This window comes from Macrosteles quadrilineatus, unplaced genomic scaffold, assembly GCF_028750875.1.
Source record: "Macrosteles quadrilineatus isolate MER2022 unplaced genomic scaffold, UCM_ALF_1.0 Scaffold_9__3_contigs__length_116548681, whole genome shotgun sequence".
NCBI lineage: Eukaryota > Metazoa > Arthropoda > Insecta > Hemiptera > Cicadellidae > Macrosteles > Macrosteles quadrilineatus.
In genome coordinates this window covers 9,013,528-9,033,359 of record NW_026542602.1, presented here as the reverse complement: position 1 = coordinate 9,033,359, position 19,832 = coordinate 9,013,528, and the positions used below count along the sequence as shown (strand labels likewise).

The 19,832-nt window shown below is 35.0% G+C and overlaps 4 protein-coding genes across 6 annotated transcripts in view; 2 read left to right on the top strand and 2 right to left on the bottom strand.

Annotated features, from left to right (window-relative positions):
- The first annotated feature begins 539 nt into the window (after positions 1-539).
- Positions 540-5,849, top strand: LOC129002947 (60S ribosomal protein L36-like). Of its 2 annotated transcripts, none has more exons than XM_054431084.1 (4): positions 540-656; positions 3,672-3,792; positions 4,207-4,341; positions 5,720-5,849. In XM_054431084.1, the coding sequence occupies exons 2-4, from the start codon at positions 3,673-3,675 to the stop codon at positions 5,810-5,812; spliced, it is 348 nt and encodes a 115-aa protein (XP_054287059.1). In that variant the 5' UTR covers positions 540-656; position 3,672; the 3' UTR covers positions 5,813-5,849. The 2 variants fall into 2 exon arrangements, with proteins under 2 accessions (XP_054287059.1, XP_054287057.1); XM_054431082.1 differs by lacking the exon at positions 540-656 and adding an exon at positions 706-840.
- Positions 5,850-7,675: 1,826 nt separating this feature from the next.
- Positions 7,676-15,657, bottom strand: LOC129004322 (GDP-fucose protein O-fucosyltransferase 2-like). 2 transcript variants are annotated; one of them, XM_054432863.1, is made up of 2 exons: positions 15,590-15,657; positions 7,676-10,640 (listed from the first exon to the last, which is right to left on the bottom strand). In XM_054432863.1, the coding sequence occupies exon 2, from the start codon at positions 10,444-10,446 to the stop codon at positions 9,139-9,141; it is 1,308 nt and encodes a 435-aa protein (XP_054288838.1). In that variant the 5' UTR covers positions 10,447-10,640; positions 15,590-15,657; the 3' UTR covers positions 7,676-9,138. The 2 variants fall into 2 exon arrangements, with proteins under 2 accessions (XP_054288838.1, XP_054288837.1); XM_054432862.1 differs by lacking the exon at positions 15,590-15,657 and adding an exon at positions 15,337-15,475.
- Positions 15,658-16,090: 433 nt separating this feature from the next.
- LOC129002039 (glycoprotein-N-acetylgalactosamine 3-beta-galactosyltransferase 1-like) overlaps positions 16,091-19,832 on the top strand; it is a 43,891-nt gene continuing 40,149 nt past the window's right edge. Inside the window, exon 1 of the mRNA XM_054429546.1 lies at positions 16,091-16,350. The gene's annotated coding sequence lies outside the window, so the exon portion shown is untranslated. The remainder of the gene's footprint in view (positions 16,351-19,832) is intronic.
- Positions 17,170-19,084, bottom strand: LOC129002350 (uncharacterized). The gene is made up of 2 exons (XM_054430086.1): positions 19,081-19,084; positions 17,170-18,017 (listed from the first exon to the last, which is right to left on the bottom strand). Exons 1-2 carry the CDS (start codon positions 19,082-19,084, stop codon positions 17,170-17,172), a joined length of 852 nt encoding a protein of 283 aa, XP_054286061.1.

Below are 19,832 nucleotides of genomic sequence, written 5' to 3'. Positions count from 1 at the left end.
TGAAAGACTACTTTGTATGGTCGCCATTTCATTGAAAATTATTAAACATCACCCCCCATAAACATTCAATTATTAATCAATTATCAATTATTTAAGATGGGGACGCCATTCCTATACGTAGGATCCTGCTTGGGGGGGGGGGGTAGTTGTCCGTGGAGCAGTCTTCCGGTGACTCCAAATTGTAAGCAAACACACGATCTCTTTAGCTAAAGTGTATGAAAGTCCTGTCCTGGATAATCCTCTCTTCCAACTCAACACTCTTATTAACCCTGAACAACATCGCTTATTTCTACGCGGTCGTTCATCATTACAGTACCGTAGGTAGGTACAAACGTGTAAACCTACGTTCATTCGTACGAGTTCGCGAACCAGCATGATCGGACCATGGGAACGGGGTTTTATGGGGGGATTTATGGAGTAAAAATTGGTTTTGTTTGAACTTGTTCATTTTATAACTTTTATCTTTTATTCTTATTCTGTGGGTTTAGGTTGTCTAATGTTATAATTTTAGCTCAGTGGTCCTAATTGTTACATTCACTGTGTTACTGTCAGTTTACATTCAATCATTTCAATCACCATTCTCAATTCTTCTTCTTCTCCTTCTTCCGTTTTGTTTAGGTCTCTATCGTTCCGTTCCATCATCAGGAAGCCTGCAGGTTAGATAAAATTGCAATACCTTTATCTGTTTTAATCAACCTAATCATAAATGCTAATATGTTTTTATATACAAGCAATACAATTTAATTCTAAGATTGGCTTTTTGTTCAAGAGATATCATAGCTATTTTAAAGTTTTTATTCAAGGTCTATCAGTTGCATCCAGACCAACTTACTGTATTAGGTTAGTGTCCTGATGTTTTGTCAGAATGTTAAGCTATATAAATTTCCTTGCATATTACTGTAATTATTTGAGCAAGTTTTCGGAATCGATATTACGGATCTTGTGATCGAAATAACCTTCAATGTTGTACTTGTTTACAAATGACTAAATTTAGGCAAGTTAGTCCTAGGTTCCAGTGGGTAATGTCGATTACATGTCTACTTAACTTAAATCCCTTAGCCTATTCCAGCATCGGTTAATATGTATTTTAGGGTTTGCAACCAAATTTTAAATTTCTTTTTTCAATTTTCATTTGTCTCGAAATTCAACGCTGAATCCGAATCCAGTGTAAAAACAGTCTGGAGATAGGCCTAACTTAAAACTAAAAATCAACAACTGGCTGCACTTCAGTTTACAACCTACACTCATTCGAGTGAATACATCGTCCGATATAAGTTAAGTTATCGATTATTTCATTTGATATATCAAAGTTATTTTAGTTTGGTTAATCTAACCTAACTATAACTGAATGAAACCAACATATCTCTGAATTAGTCATTAATGATTGTAGTAAACCTGTTATTTTTGTAAAATAAAGCACTTTTCGTTTAATTTATTTCATTTCATTAACTTGACAAATCCATGTTTCTCACACGTGGACAACTTTGTGTGGCCTGCTCTCATTTTGGAAAACCAAATACTCTATTTGTTTACGCACCAAACGGTAAAACTAAAAATAGATTGTTTACAAAAAATTCTTGATTAGGCCTAATGTGTTGAAGTGAAAAGACGTTTTACTGATTAACCCTTCGAGTGTTATGTGTCGTAAAAGCGACTCATAGCACATCCGCTGTAGTGGTAAGTTATGTGTCGCTTTTGTGACTCACAGACACTGTTTACGGCGACGGCTCTGGGACTGACTGAATCGGATTGAACTGGATCGAGTTAGGTATCGTTTTATTCAGAGCTTTCTCCTGATGTCTGTTTCTATACGCTTTTCATTTTAGTTCCGAAAATATTGTAGCAGACAGCTGACTTGCGTACTTGTGAACAGCTTTGTTAAACTCGCACCGATGACAGATGTGTTTTATTACGTTTTTCATTGTTTTAGTGTTAAAAATCAAAAGTAGTGATATACGTGGTGCATTATAAGAAGATTTAAGTGATTTTGAAGGGCTGGTTGATGATCCTGAAGAAGTAGTGTACCGGTAGTGATATTGATGTAAATTATCAGCCAGATTCCTAGCTATGGTTAGGCTATGCATTCTTAGCTAAACGCTATGTACCGAAATCTGTTTTTTGCCCATAACTCATTTATTTGCAAACCTAAGTTACTTCCTTATATTATAATATTTTTGGAATCCTCATAAAATTCTGAACAAAGTGGCTATTTTAAAATATTTGTAGACCTATAACTTATAAGTTTCTAAGATAGGCCTAAATTTTAATAAAACCCTGCAATTGCGCAATAAATGGTCAAACATTAAGACCAAAACTAGAGACACTTGGAGGGTTAATAAAATAATAACTTAAGTTAAGTTAATTAATAATATGTATTGTTAAAAATAACATAAAATTAAGTGCTCTAAATATGTTACAAAAGACCTGCAGAGATTTAATATGGAATACTGGTAAAAACATAATGGTACCGTAAGCTATATACATCTGAGAAACAAAAGAACCCTGGGCCATTTGAGCCGCGCAGGTTTGAATGTTACCTACCGGCACGAACCACGTGATCTTTTCGTTTCTGCGCAGATTGTTTTGGTCTTGGAATGTCTATAGTGTAATAAATAATACCCCCGGCTCAGCAAACCTGTCGACTAAGCGAATTTCCATTTGGCTGAATTTTGATTTTCAATTATAAATTTATTTAATTAACATTTATGTATTATGAGTACCTACCTAGGCTTGCTGCTACAGAGAGGGTATGGTAACAAGTGTGTTGTTTTAGTAAAATATTAATAACTTAGTATAAAATAAATAAATTTTCCAAGTTTAATCAAAATATATAATAAACAAACTACGGTACAACATTTGACAATTATTCTCCATAGGAATAACATGGAAATTTTAAATTAACAATTTTTTGAATTTTCTTCGTACCGGTAACCAATAATTGTACAAAAACACTTTAGTATACTAAATTATTATTTTTTTTTCAAGTTCTTTAAAAAGGTCTGGGAGAGAAATTGGGAAATTTTGCGTTTAGAGGGTCAAAAAATATAAAAAACCTATTTTTACCCCCGTAAAACCCCGTTCCCAGGGTACTGTGATCATGCTGGTTAGTGAACTTATTCAAGTTTATCCCGCCTTACACCTTCAAACCGGAAATTTCATCAAAATCGGACAGAAACTACTGAAGTTATCATGTTCACTGACACACAAACACACACACATATATCAATTTCAACGAATGGTGTTTTTGGCCACCTGGGGGGGGGGGGGGGGGCAAAATGAAAAAGTCAATCGGTCCCAAGCCCAGGTCTTACCATGCCACTTATGGTAAATAGCTACTTCCCTACAGGGAAATTAATACCTATGACTTTTTAGGCTATTTAAAGAACCATTTTCTAAAAGTTGTTTTTATATGCTATTTTGGATTTCTTATAAAAAATCTTTTGTAACTTATTTTCCCAGGTACTTATTTAGGACTCCGACCTAAGCTTAAAAAAGAGACGAACATATGCAAGCGCCAAGTATGAGCCCACAACTAGTGTCAGTTCATACTTGTCTTCATCATCTTGTTTTAAGTTTGTGACGCAGATCAGCTTATTGCAATTGTGATGAAGTGGTTGGACAAACTTTTGAAACGTATGAAACACAGTTCATCTTTAAGCCTTATGTTTCAGGATGGCTCCCAGGTACGAGATTGCTGTGGGTCTCCACCGCGGTCATAGAACTTCCAAAATCGTTGTTGGAAAAAGTAAAGTTGACAAACGCCACAAGTTGAGGCCTGCTCGCCTCAAGGGGGTACGTTGACATTTCATTGGTTACTTTAATTTTAATCAGGTTTATTTTTCTGTTTGGGCGTAAGTAATAGTGTTTTTTTTTTTTTTTATTGATGACTAACTAGATAGGGATGCCTATGAGCAAACATATTTTAGTCAAATGAATGTCAAGCTGACATGGTCTTGTTGTGTGGGCTACTCCGTGCATATTGATTACAGCCAGCTTTTTCTAAATTATGTTAGAGAATTTTGAATTTATGTTGACAAGCTGAACCACCACAGACTTGTATTTGTAGTTTTGTGTCACTAACTAGCCAAGATTTATTTTTTTTAAATATTTCCGGGGTAATGAGGGATTCTCAGTAGGCCAATAGGGACACTAGGTCTGTAACTACAGAATGGTATTAGCTAACATAGATCTATAATTCGTTTACAGAAGCAAACCAAGCACACCAAGTTTGTTCGTGACCTGGTCCGTGAAGTGTGCGGCCATGCTCCTTATGAGAAGAGAGCCATGGAGTTGCTGAAAGTATCCAAGGATAAGCGAGCTCTCAAGTTCCTTAAGAGGAGGGTAAGGGCATCTTTCTCACAATTCATAACAATATTTTCCTAATATTTTTAGTAGTAAGTAGGACTATCATGGAGAGTTCAATGTGTTTATGGTTTCATTGGTATTCTAACTATTAAACATTAACTTGTAAATATTAAGTATTTCCCCCCAATTTGTATTTTGGGCACACCAGCAGTTTTTTTTTCAATTATAGCCTACTGGTTAATCTTTTGATCCACATTTGCAAAATCAGACATACTCTGCACCTGCCATAGTGACATACCGTACAGTAATTGTTCCGAGCTTTGCAACTCAGTGGCAAGTACTTTTAAACTTGTAGTGAATGTGTGTTTAATCTACAATGTAAAATAATACTTGCAATTTAACTTTGCATTAATAGTTAGGCTAGTTCTAGTGTCGAGCCTAGAGTCACTTATCACCCAATGGTGTTAAATGTGCTAGAGGTCTCGTAAAGTAAATTCTCCTCTTATGCCCTAATTGACTTTTGTCATTTAGACACCTGAGGAAAGGGACACTATGTTTTTGTGAAGATAATACCATGTAGCCAATCTATATAAATTAATTGTTTTACACCTAAAACTTTGCAGGTCTCCATTCAAGCTGATTCAATCAAATGAAATTATTCTGCTAATAGCTTTAAGTTATTTATGTTTAAAATGGGTTTATATTTGGCCTAAACACAGAATACTTAATACTTAGTATTTGTATCGAGCCTAGAGTCACTTTTCACCTAATGGTTATTTAGTGCTAGAGGTTTCGTAAAGAAAATTCTCCTCTTATGCCCTAATTGACTATTGTCATTTAGACACCTGAGGATAGGGACAGGTGAATTACATAATGCCAACCAGTAGGCCTATAAATAATGTTGTGTGAAACTTAGATTCTGAGAAACAATTTATTTTATTAAAAATAATATCATGATGCTCCAACTCTAAGAGCTCATGAAGGGGGTTAAAGTAGGCCTTCTGTGATATATTTTGTGTTTGGAGTGGGAATTCATGTTGTATCAATTCTTTTCTTTATTTGTATCGAGCCTAGAGTCACTTTTCACCTAATTGTTATTTAGTGCTAGAGGTTTCGTAAAGAAAATTCTCCTCTTATGCCCTAATTGACTATTGTCATTTAGACACCTGAGGATAGGGACAAGTGAATTACATAATGCCAACAAGTACAGTGTTGTGAAACTTAGATTCTGAGAAAAAATTTATCGTGATGAAAAATAATAAGTTAACATAATAACATTTTTAAAATTTTACAATTCCTTGACCTCTATTTTTCTGTTAATATTTCTAGACGTGTGCAACAAGTCGATTTGAATATTAAAATCATAATAATATTAATTTTCAGCAAGTGATTGTTGAGTTTTACGATGTTTCAGCTGGGAACCCACATCCGAGCCAAGAGGAAGCGAGAAGAACTGAGCAACATTCTCACCCAGATGAGGAAGCAACAGGCTCACGCTCCCAAATAGGTTTACTTTATTTAATAAACTGTTTTACTTAAACAAACGCTCATTTATTGTGTAGAACCCAGTTTGTTCTTGTACTCTAGAAGTAGGTGTGGGAATAATTTACATCTAACCCATTGAGAAGGGGAATGCTCACAATTTAAGTGGATGTCACTCCGTGTAGACTGAACACTGAGAGACAATCCTGACTTCATGTCTGTGATTGTATCATCATTATTGTCTGAATGCTGTCCCACTTAACCCTTTGAGTGCTATGGAACGATATATTGTTGTTTACTAAAGAATTTAAAGAGGAAGGTTATTTTAACAAAAAGTAGCAAAATGGCCATTGGTGACCTGCATGTTCATTGGATTCACTATCAACCACTTAGCTAAAAGATAAGCCCGATCCGATGATTTGAGGTGTCTAAACCAAGGATTATGAACACCTCACTATGCCCCAGTGGTTGTCGTATATCACTACACACAGGTCACCAATTGTTTGCCACACAGGACGGGAATCAAACTCCAGCAAACAAATGCCGCTGGCCAAGTGACATGCCACCTAGCCTTCTCGGCTTTCTGTGCTTGGAAGATTATGGAGTAAAAACTGGTATTTAAGCTGACGTCAACAACTGCTAACAGATAGCGCACCTGACGGCGCTACAACCTAGTTGTTCAATGCAGTACTAGGTAGCAGCACTAGTTAGTCTTGGCTCGGACTATTTTGATGATATTTTTCAGCTGAACCACAACAGTGAGCATAAATGGGGTTCCTGTGGCTTTACTGACAGACAGGTTTTTTTCCAAAAAGGCTTTATTATAATAACGTTATCAAACTAAATCAAGGTTAATTTCAATATTACGTTGTAAACTATATGTACCTATTTTGATTTTATGAGATTTTGTTTTGTTTCAAATAATGCTATCAGAACATTACAATTTATAAGAAAACTTGGACAGTTTTTTTTTATGTTTACTGCAAATACCAAGACTTTTCTTGTTATATATTTGTTATCGTCTTATTATTCCAAATTAGATTGATTATAGGTATAATAGTGAAAACAATACAGTTACAATTTAACAACAGGTAATGGAATTAAAAGGCAAACAAAATATGAATTATAGGCCTACCAGTCAAAGGGTTAAAATAAATACATTGAATAATTATTTAATAGTATTAGCTGATTTTAACTACCTTTTAATGACCTGTTCAGAAGCAACTACTACCTTGATAGGTTGAAAGTGTTTGAGTAATGTTACTGAGGAAGATTTATCAAATTAAAATTGAAATTGTTTAGTAATAGGTTTTACGCCACACTACAATATTTTAATCAAGGATTTAGTCCAGAAAACAGCTGTTTGCTGTGAGCTTAATCAAATGGGGTTTCATTACGTTCTACTGAACTGTAATGAGTTTTTACCGGACACCAACCAGCTGATTGTATTTGGCAATGAGTGGTTATAAACAAAAACATGTAACCTCTCTAGAAGTAATGAGTAGTGATTGTTAGTCCTTTAGTCTGTGGGTATATATGGAGTTTTTATTGTTAAACCACCTCCACCTCTTGCACACATTTTCTTTTGTCCATCAACTTTTGATAAGCTAAAGCTTCTAGTGGGGTTGACACCTTAGACCGCAGAGAAAGATTCATACATGGTGGGCTTTCCCCCCACACACTAGCCAATAATACGGGGAGACTAATTTTGTATAGTGCTGGGAACCCAGATTTAAACTTGCTTGCTATGTCGTGACTTGAGTTCATTGGATACATTAACTTATCAGATAACCCTTTAGTATCTGACTATTTTGAAGTCAATCATAAAGAAAACAAATCTGAGATGTAATACCCTTTAATAACCAACTATTACAAAAAACAATTAATAAAATACAAAGTAAGTACATATATTGTAAATCTACTTGGGTAAATAGACACTACAAGCCAAATTCAATAAAAACAAATATTAGTTTTTAAAATGCGTTACCTATTAATTATTGTCATGATAAAAACATGTAATGATACAAAATTTCGATACTGTGGAACAACACAGCTTAACATACCATTTTATTTTTATATTACTGCCGCACATATTAAAATACCAAAATCCAAATCGTCATTGTGAAAAGAAAAACCAAGATAACAATAACATGTAATGGAAATAAATTAACCAAGTATTAATTGATTACTAGAGGTCGTCCTGTGGTCGAAACTCGACCAAAAATTTGTAATGTACAGACTTCTCTATTTTCACCCCATACTGTAAATAAAACATGTGATTGGAGTTTCTTCAATTTGTTTTGATTTTCTGTTTATATTTCGTCTCCAGCATGGAGACCCATAAAGCCCATGTTAATTTTTTTCAAATTCATTTTTTGTGTTTATTTCTGAGCCTATTTTAATTTTTAAAGGGATTCTGCACACCTACAGAAAAATATCTTTCTAACAGTATGCGAAGATTTTTCCTGCGATGCACACGAGCTGAGAAAAAAGGTTTTAAAGAAACATGCTTGCCTATTAATATATAGATAGATGTTGTATAATAGTAAAAAAATGTATGTAAGAATATATAATATCAGAATCAGAAAGAAAACTTTTTAAACTACAGGACCTGATCTTTTTTACTTATCACGTACTTATGCGTACCGTAGTTCAACAAATCAGTTGGGAGTTTGGGAATCAATCAGTATTTATTTATAAAATCAAATAATTGGCCTACATGGCATACTAAATCCCTAAAAGTGTATGCAAAATTCAATCTAAAGATTAGGTCTTGTTTAGATACAGTAGACTCCCTCTTATCCGAACTCCTAGGGACCGAGGCCAGTCCGGATAACGGGTTTTCCCGTTAAGCCGACGTCCCCAAAAACTCATTAAAACGGACCGTTTACGGTGATATTCGACTTAAATTTAGGAGAGCATTGTATTTAGACATGTGATTACTGTTCTCAAATCTTTCCCACGAGAACAGTCGTTTCAGTACCGGCCACTTCCTGCCGATCTAGTCCGGTTAAACCAATGTGCTGATAAAAATTGTCCGGTTAAAGAGATGTCATTTCCATCGAGTGTAGTCCGGTTAAACCGTTGTCCGGTTAAAAGGTGTCCGGAAAAGAGGGAGTCTACTGTAGCTAGTATACTTTTACCTCTGCACCACTAAACTAAACATAAACTAAAACTCTTTGAGGTTCTGCTACATTAAAAAATTAACGGTGATTGATTCCAAACAGGAAAACATAAGCTCAATCTTAGGAATATACTTTTTACAAATGGTTTAAAGCTTATCTCATATGGCACTTTATTCTTAAGATTTATATGTACACTTGAGCGTTCAAGACACTCCAAATCTTGGTTTCAGAGTTCATCAGACTTACGATAGTTGATCGTATGAGAGCTATGTCGAGATTCATCTTCTGGAAATTCTATCAACCATTTAGTAGGATTAACACAATTCTCCTTAATGGATGTTGAACAGAAACGGTTGAATGTTGTTTCCGGAAGAAAGCCTAATATCTCTCGTTCTTCTTGGATGCGATATGTAAACGTTGATTCATAAGTACCAACAAAATATTTTGCATGTGATGCAATAATCTGGTCGATAATAGCCAATTCCGCATCTTTAAATGTTTTATTATTAGGAATTGTGTCTAAAAACCTGATGGCGAATAGATTATCTGCGTGCAACATGCTTTTGATTCTAATATATTCCTGTTCTGTTGCATCAGTAGCTACAAATACAGTGTTTAAACCTAAATCATTCAAATGTTTCTTTATTTGTTGAACTGTCTCATGGATTGTTGGGACCGCGTCGGGATGGCCTACCTTAAATTCCTGTCTTCGCAGATGTACACTGAGGTAAGGTCCTCCTTTCGCTGATCTTTGAGGAGTTTCATCTCGAAAGTCAACAGGCCTTATTGTTCCATCGTTAACATCACTTGAGTTTAAGTGAGCAGCTCGATAATTACTAGCAACTTCAACCAGTCGTTTGGCGAATCGCATACTTCGCCTGCACGTCCAGTAGTCACTGTCCCCGTACAGCATATGTGTCACTATTTCTGCCCTATCAAACATCACAGCCCTGGCGTTGGTGGATGAAACAACTGATTCTAGAAACCCTGACGTACCATGAAAAGATATGCATCTGAAATGCTTTGTCGTAATTCGCCCGTCAAAAAAGAAGAATGTTTCATCACTTTCATTTCTGTGACTGTTTCTACACTCTGAATAATTCCACCTCTCTGACCAATCAATCTCTTTGCCCTCTGTCCACGAGTAGAAATCAGGAAAGTGCTGTAATACATAGGCTTCGTCTATTTCTTTACTGTAATCAGAAATAAAATCTTCGAGTTCAATTACTGGTGCAAATAGCTGAAGACTTGGGATATCAAAAAAAATGTTCCATTGATAAGATGCATGTAAATCATTTCTCCAATGCCAAAGTTTATTCCAAGGGGGGAGAACAAGATGCCAATCAAATTCAGATTTGTTGGATAGATTATGAATAAAGATTGCCATCCTCATGTAGACATCCCGCCTCAAGTTAAAACCTTCACCAGGATTGACATCGTACAGAATATATCTTCTAATCTTTGCCTTAGGAGAATTGTCTGAACATTTTGTTAGAGTTAAAATCAAAAAGATCAAAGTTATAATTTTATACATGTTTGAAATTAAAGGATGGACCAGTCTTCAACTACACATGGTATGCAAACTTTACGTTATTCCATCTCTCATTGATTTGAGGGACCATTAAACAGCCTAATCGAAGCTACTAGCTTAACATTCATACATGTATTTAATTGAATTTTGTTCTCTTGAAGCATGAGTTGTTTTTGTGACAAAAACAGAAGCATATTCTGAAAAAAAGAAACAAATTAGTAAATGCAAAATATATATATTATTATTTATAAGGTGGATTATTTTAAATAGCCTTGACGATGGCTCAATAGACCTATGCTATTGACACTGCTCGAAACTTTGCTTGGTATACCCTAATCACTTAACCATCCTTATACTGATGATTGATGAATGGATATCACAATAATGAGGTACAAGGGCTGTCTGTAAATTAAGGTCTCCATCAAGCTTTCTCACAACCAAGCAGCAAAGTTCAAATCTGAAACCAACATGATGTTCCTTACTCTATTCTCTACTATTCTAGCTGATTCCTATTGCTATGAGACTATTCCATTAGTCTGGGGAACACTATTAAAAAACATGAAAGAAAATGTTAAGTTTTTGTGATCTCAGTTTTCAACCGCATTTAAGTCCATTGCCAGTTGCCTTACGTGAATTGAGTATTTGGGTTTGGACATAGGAAATGTGTACAAGGGGGGGAAGGGTTGGGTTGGGAGTGGGCGCTTAACATTTGCATAATATTTCCATTGTGGAAGTCGACTGCGGTTTTTCATCAGTCTCGTTTTCCCAAAGTAATTAGGTATTTTTCATGCAGATCATAGTGTGACTGAACAAGAGAGACTATCAAAAGAGTTTCCATAAAACCATCAAGGACTACAGTCAGCCCAGGAAGTCTAAAATATGTCAATCTGCAAGTAAAGTTTCCTCAAATCCATTCACTATCTGTTGCTCGATGGAAACTGATGAACACCTGCTTCCAGCCTCATTGTGCATATGTTCAGGCTTTTACATGTTCCCAAAGCCACCAATATGAATTTTATATGTCGAAACACTCTTTTGTGAACATATATCTGTTAATTGGCAACAGTAATCACCAGGGATTGAACCCCTTCCTACAGAAACCTAACCACAGAACACAATTCATACTAGACGATAGCTTCAGGCCAATTTTCTTCCACAACGACTTTTAATACTTACTATGACCAGACTAATTGTCACACATGGGTAGTAGGAACCAACTATAATAATAGAGAACAAAGTAAGGAACACGATGTTGGTATCAAATTTGAACTAGCTTGCTTGTTTGCGACCGGACATCGATCAAGACTTTAATTTACAGACATCCCTCGTACAAAGAATTAAAATATGGTGGCTTTGGTAACCAGCGTCAAGTTTATTTGATATATTATATATGTAAATATTGATTTTGTGTCATTTACAATATATTATCGGATGAAATATTATTAGTTCGATACTACATAATACTGTATTGTATCTCGATATAATATTGATTGTATTTATTGAATAAAAACATTTTAGGTAATGTAAAGTAAAGAGATAAATAAAGATATAAAATTACAGAGAAATCAATTTGTACTTGTATCCTATTATTTACCAGTTTGTGAACGGTACATTTTGTAAATATTAATTGTTTTTATTATAAACTGAACCAACCTAAGAGTGAAAATTTAAAAACGTACGTTTTCATGTCCCTGGCCTTTTACTTCGTAGATACTGGATTTGTAGTTTATTATTATGTGTTTTTATATTTTTTGGGATGGGGGCAACATGTTACACACATTTATTTAGTTTTAAATAGGTTCTAGGTATTTTTTTCGTATTTTTAAAGTTTTGAAATTCACGACCATGACCCCCTAGGGTACATTTTCCAACTTTCACGCTGTTTTAAGACTAATTATTCATGCCGAAATATATAAAGCCATATTTTTATGTCATCAATAGTTTTAAACTTACAAAAAAGGAGCATATTATAATTTTATTGTCATTGCAAACTGACTACCATGACAAAATAAGTCTGTCCCTCGATTTGGCGTCACGACCATTTGGGAAAAATTTTCAACTTTGGAGCACGACAGTGGCAAGCCTGGCGTCGATGGAGTCAGTTGGTTCTAGAGACTAGTTCGGGGTGTACGTCAGGATTGTTGTGCCGGTTGTTTCGAGTTGAAAGGAGGAATTACAAGATTAATAAAGGAAAGATTGTGTTTTTTGTAATTTTGGTGTGTCCATGACCGTACCATAGACTAACCAACACAAGTAGACTTCTCATCCCATTGTAAATTTTGAAGCACGTTTTTCGTGTCTAGTTCATGTACGGTGACACTGGGTGCTAGTGTCGACGAAACTTTGTTTCTATTATTTTAGGGTTAATTTCTTGATTTGTGCTTTACTGTTTGGTTATATAACTAGGGGACAAGTTATTGTTTATGATTAGATCGTATTATTTGGTTAAACGAGGTTTTAAATGGCTGTAATAACGGGAAACAAATTGTAAACAAAACACGACCTCTACAGAAAAACGGACAGAACTAACAATAAAATTGGCTTCAGCTGTTCCATAAGGATGGGAAATCTACTAAGGGAGTATGTTTAATCTATGACCGTACGTAGTCATTCAATGAAGTAGACATGGTGTTAATTTTTGTTTATAAGATATTTCAATTGCTAGATTAACCTAGAAGTCCACTTTGTATCCTCGAACATGAGGTGCAGGGATACAACCAGAACAGAGCCAAATAACACGTAATTTCACGACCAAAGTTTCACGACCATCGCAGGTTTTTTCACGACCAATCCAGCCTTATGGATTATAGTGTGTTTGGTCGTGACAATAACTTTAATATATTTGTAAATTGAACAGTTTAGTTAAATTAAAACACATATTTTTATTATAACTAATAGTTTAATTGAAGGATTGTTTAGAAAGATTTAGATTATTTCAGACAATTCACGACCGTACCACTTGTCCCTGACCATCATGTTTATGATTTCTATCATAAAAATTTTGAAAATTAAAATATCGTCATATTTCAATGTTTTATACACAAAGGAAGCACACCTCTATACAAACATAACAATTTTTCAGGTCTCAGGTAAGTTTTTTCAAAGTTATACAAATTAAAAAGATTTTATTGGCTTTTTTCAATTTTTTGAGATTTTTTATTTTTTTCTAGAAAGACCAAATATACAAAAAGCTCAGTGACCTTTTTATTGTATGATGGTCATAAAAGTAAATTAGTTTATGGCAAAACATAGTTATAAAAATAATATTAACTATTTTTAATATTCATTTAAACGTCCGTTATGGTCGTGACAGGATTTTGTGTTTTTCCACTAAAGATGCTCTTTTAAAAAAAAACTACCAAAGATATTGCGTTACCATGGACATTTTATGAAACTTCAAATGTTAATGAAATAAAAAAACTAATAAAAGTTTTGAAAAAGGGGGAACAATTTTTGCAAAGTGCTTTTCCTGAAAACGTACGTTTTTAAATTTTCACTCCTAACCTAAACACTGCAGCACACTACAAGAGTGGGGGGCAGCCCTCTTCATGAAAAGACCCAAAACAGAAAATCAATATTTACAATAAGTACTATTTACATCACATGTTGTGATATGGAAAGCGAATAGGGACCTCTTGTCGGGAATTTTCCATTTTGAGTTATATATATAGGCCTATATATATTTGAAATTTATTAAATTCCGAATCACTTGGTCCAAGTTTCATGCATCTACGATTTTTTGCTGTTAAAAGTTATAGGATTTTTAACTTTTGTTATGGAAAAGGGTCATTTTGAGAAAAACTATTTTGAAAGTTTCAGATACGCATAAAAACAGTTTTTTTTTTTTTGTAATTTAAGAAACGATTTAGGTATCAAAAGAAAGCTTATAATGCCCTCTTTTGGAAACAATACCAATTTTTGTCTTAACTCACAGTAGTTTTCATTTAAATAGTAGTTTCATCAAAGCATTGTTGTAAAAATCACATTTCAGACACACACATCACATTTCTCCATAAGATAAAAAAGGTACCACTTGTCGGAACCGCAAAATTTGTGAGATATTTTGTCCTCCGTAAACTGAACTTTGTTGTAGTTCTCTAAATTTCCACTAGAATGCAGGAAAATTCATTTTTTGGACTTAAGTCTGTTTATAAAGTGAATGATAGAAATGGGAATTCGTTGTGGCGAAATAACATTGAGCGACAACAGGTACATTTTCTCAGACCGTGCAGAGGCTAACTAAATGATTTATTTCGACCTTTTACAACTTCAATTCGTTATTTTAACCAATACTGTCCCGTTCTATGTTAAATGAGGTATAACAATTGATATAAAACCCAATTTAGATATTTTCGACCTTAATTACTTGGTAGCCTACCTACCTATATCGGCCGTACTGAAAATTTTGCATCGCCGACAAGAGGTCCCTTTTCGCTTTCCACATCACAAAATAATGAAATATTTTCATCACTATCATAAGTTATTGCATAAAAATTGCATTAAAAAATATAAGTTATTTACGTTTTCTGTGGAACTGTACCCAATGACTATTATTGTTAATAGCATTGGGTGTTAGTAGGCTATAAGTCTATGACGACGACAACACTTGTTTCAATAATACTATCATACTCGTATGTTTTTATTCATTTTTTCAACTTGAGTACTTATTCTATTTTGCTTAAAAAGGTAAAAGAAACTAACCAAACATGTATGTTGTAATCTGTTATACAACTTAACCTTAACGTAGGCTAACTTAATAGGAAATCGATTAAGTAGAACAATGAATTTATACTATCGAGATTCTGCCATTAATATCACCTAAAGTTAAGTACACTATGCTCTCCTAATTTTAAAACACACTTGTCTTTTTATTTTAAAGCAATCTACACCTACTGTGATGATTGGGATCCAAATTGCCTCAGGCAAGAAAGAAGCTAGAAAGGGAGGGACTAGGCCTAGCTCTCAAAATTGCTTGGAAAATAATAGACAAGCAAATAAATAAATAACAAAATAATAGAGGTTGTATTGTAATTAGGGCCTACTTATTGATAATTCTTGACAAATAATAGATTATGTCATCATAACATTTACTGAATTTATACAAAAAGATTGAACATATTTATCTATAAAACTTCTAATCTCTTACCATGCCATTGGTAGGCAACTACTGAACTGAACTTGAAATGTTTATATTTGGATGTTTTGATTTAGGTTAGGTAATTTGACATTTACGACTATCTGATTACCAACCGAGTAAGAACAAGAAGAAGCTATGCATAGAGTTTGTATTAAAATGGTTGGTATTAAACCACAACAGCATAACAGCTTGATTGGGACTATGGAAACTTTAACGTCTACTCATACTCATTGATTATATATCTCTCTCAAGACAGAACCTTGGGTGACTGTGCAAATAATTACACGTTGGCATGATTGATCAAATTAATATTGTTTGATAAAATTGTTATGCAAAATGAAGACCAAAAATAATTTGAGTTTGATAATTTTAATTTCGATCTCGACTCGATGTCCGTCTCTCACTGGTCCAAATCCAAAGTCCGTCGAATGATGATCATTGATCAATTGATGACTCGGTGACTGATGAGTAATCTAAAATCTAATCTCTCTCTATTGACGTTATTCTTATTTTGTTATTGAGGTTAGTTTTATTCTACCTCAACCTCAGTGCTCAGTAGTTTTAGTAGTTCAGTTCTAAGGTAGGCTAAATTAATTATAGTCAAACGCTATCGCTGAGAAGTGTAATTAAAGAATAGGCCAACCGGACAAAAATATTTCTTAGATGGAATAAGTTTAAACTTTGTTGCTTTTTGAAATGCTGTAGAGTCTCGGTACACACAATGATTAAGTTAACAACATGAATTTTACTCAACATAGGCCTAGATGCAGGTGAGATATGATAATTAACTGAATGAATTAGGCTTAGTTAGTCCCTAGCCCGGGTACAGTTTCTTAACTGGCCTATGCTAATATAGATTGAAACTATCGGGTACAGTTTCTTAACTGGGCTATGCTAATATTGATTGAAACTATCGATTTGATTAGTAAGCCTTCATGCGATTTTTTCACCATCAGCAAGTTTGGTTGGTTAGGTTAGGTTATGATAGTTTTATTTTATAATAGATATATTTAAAAATATCGATTATTAATCAATATTTTCAATTCGATACCGGATAGTTTATTTTTTATTTATTTATTTGTAAACGGCAAACACCATTTTACATTTCACATTGCAATTAGCCTATATACAGATGGCCAAAAAAAGATGACGTAAAAATACATGCGTTTGACTATTACAGCTAGGCTATCTACTACCTAAGTTACACTTAATTAACAAAACAAAGTTGAGAAAATAAATATATGAAAAATATCACAGCAAGTGGCAATAAGACTAGTTACATGCAGGAACAATAATACAATAGGCCTAAATATTAACAAAGTAGAGACTAACAATAAGCAAACCCAAAATTATGAAACACTACAAAATAAATACATAGTATGGAGGCAAAAACAGCAAATTTACAGAAGAGAACAATGTGCAAGAGGTAGGTATGGTAAACTCTGAAAAAAAAAACAAAAACTTAACAATAAAGGTAACAACAAGATAGACCATAAATATTAATATAGGCTATATGAAAAAGTAATGCACAGAAGTGAGGGGAGTCGACGGCCCCGACACTAAGTCATCGCCACACTCCTAAAGAAAAGCTAATTAAAAAAAAAATCAAACATGCACTCTTCTGACGAGTAGAAGTTGGTTAGCTCTTTCCTAAGACGATTCTCGGAGAACTGAATCAGGTCGATGTAACTGGGCAGGCTGTTTCCCAAACGATGAAGGCGAGGCAGAGCACTGTGGTAAGAATACTGTGTCGAACAATGAGCTCTCTCAAAGAGTCCTCTGGATCGAACCTCCCGAGCACAACGAAAATCAACCCTGCTCAGCAATTCTGGTGAATCGACAGAGGCTGTGATGATCTTCTTTAAGAGCAGCAGATCAAAGATTTTGCGTCTCGAACTCAGAGGAAGAAGTCCAAACCGACGTTCCATCTCATCCAGTGGTACTTCAAGGCAGTGAAAGCTCAGACTCACTCCAAGTACTCGGAGAAATCTTCTCTGTACACCCTCGAGAAGATCAACATGGCATATCAGGTATGGTGACCAAACTGGCGAGCAGTACTCCAACAAAGGGCGGACCAGCTGCACATACAAAGTCCTTAGGGCATGAGGTGAAAACCCATCTCGAGACATTCTGACAACAAATCCCAGAGCAGAATAAGCCTTCTTACTTATGTTTCTTAAGTGAGGTTCTGGACTTAGATTCGAGGAAACAGTTACTCCGAGATCTTTCACTGTAGAGGATCGGTGGAGAGTCGAACCAAATAAGGTATAGTTGAACACCGTTACATTCGTGCGCCGAGAGAAAGAGAGTACAACGCACTTAGATATGTTTAACTCCATCTCATTCTCCGAGCACCACCACAGCACATTGTCCAAGTCACTCTGCAGCTCCTCACATTCAAAGTCCGTTGTTACTTCCTTATAGATTTTAGCATCGTCTGCAAACAGCAAGGACTAGGTCGTTAATGAAGATTGAAAACAGTACAGGACCCAAAAGAGAGCCCTTTGACACTCCAGATAACACAGGAAAGGCTTCAGATTCAGACCCATTATATCTCACAATAAGGCAGCGTCCACTAATATAGCTCCAAAACCACTTCAGCGTAGGTCCAGCCACTCCCAAAATACCAAGCTTTGCTATAAGGTGATCATGGCTGATTCTATCGAATGCCTTCGAGAAATCTATATAGCCTACACACTATCCACCTGGTGGTTTCTGTTGAAAGCTGAGATAATGTCGTCATGGTATGTCATTAAGTTGGTCGTTGAGGATCTGCCACTATAGAATCCATGTTGAGCTGTAGACAGAAAACTTCTGGCAAAGAAAGACAGCCGAGTTAGAACCAGAGACTCAAACACTTTTGCAAGCGTTGGCTGAATCGCTATAGGCCTGTAATTCTTGATATCCGAGGGATTGCCACTCTTTAAAATTGGTACAACGAAGCTTGTCTTCAGGCAGTTAGGAAAAACACCAGATGAAAGAAATTAATTAAAGAAGATTGTTATGTGCGGTGCAAGAATACAGCTACAGTACTTGAGTAGGTAGCGATGGAGAAATCTCATCGGGTCCTGCTCCTTTATTAGCATTCAGAGAGGACAAGACAAATTTAAATTTACAAATTAATTTACAAGTTTAAATCAATAATTATAATAATATAATCAATATTTTTAAATAGGCCTATATCTATTATAAAATTAAACTATCTTAACCTAACCTAACCAACCAAACTTGCTGATGGTGAAAAAATCGCATGAAGGTTTACTAGGCCTAATCGAATCGATAGTTTCAATTGATATTAGCATAGCCCAGTTAAGAAACTGTACCCTAGGCTATGATAGTTTAATTTTACAATAGACATATTTTAAAATATCGGTCATTAATCAATATTTTCAATTCAACAGTTTCAATCAATATTAGCGTAAATAGCCCAGTTAAGAAACTGTACCCACGATGGGTAGCCTCAAATGTAGGCTACACAAATTTTAAAATACCCGTTGTACCCATTGTACCCACGATGGGTAGCCACAAATGTAGGCTACCTGGAGGTCACAAATTGTGGATAGACCTAGGATAATTACACTGGTAATTCTGAGCAATTACTTTGTCAACCTCAAACTTTTTCATATTTTTCTACGGTCATATAGATGTTCTCAGAAAACAAGAAACATATAATTCAAGCCTCGCAAGGCCATCGTACAGGTTGCCGAGCGATAAGAAGGTTCAAAGTCCATGCGATAACAGTGGCTTGTGGGAGACGTGCGTAAGGCCAGTTTTGAAAGTACCGTTATTTTAGGTTAGGTTAGGTTATGAATTAAGCTAACCTAACCCAACCTAACCTTGCTGGGCTTGAACTATATGTTACGTTTTCTGAGAACATCCTTATGACCGTAGGCTAGTAAAATATGAAAAAGTTTGGGGTTGACCAAGTAATTGCTCAGAATTACCATTTCACTAATTCGTATGCCTAAATTACAAGGCTAAAATGTGGTTCGGATTCCACTAAACTGTAGGTTCCTTAGTTGTTATTAGCTGTAGGTCTATGGGCTTTAATTAACACGTTCGCTGCGGGCCATTTACCGGTGAATTGTAGTTTCTTTTTCCGCCACCTTGAATGCTCACCCGTGAGTGGCGACATTGACGACATTCCATTCATTTTCTGGGCAGCATCACACAGGAAAGAACGGGTATTTAAAAATTTAAATTCAAACTGTTTCTTCAACCATTAAACATTAGGCTCCTGTACAGTAGCCTA

Excerpts from the sequence above, each read along its gene's own strand:
- LOC129002947 (XM_054431082.1), top strand. The coding sequence starts at position 707 with ATGCTAATATGTTTTTATATACAAGCAATACAATTTAATTCTAAGATT. Across the intron at positions 841-3,671 it reads AGACCAACTTACTGTATTAG|GATGGCTCCCAGGTACGAGA; the intron begins GTTAGTGTCCTG and ends CTTATGTTTCAG. Across the intron at positions 3,793-4,206 it reads GGCCTGCTCGCCTCAAGGGG|AAGCAAACCAAGCACACCAA; the intron begins GTACGTTGACAT and ends ATTCGTTTACAG.
- LOC129004322 (XM_054432863.1), bottom strand. The coding sequence starts at position 10,446 with ATGTATAAAATTATAACTTTGATCTTTTTGATTTTAACTCTAACAAAA.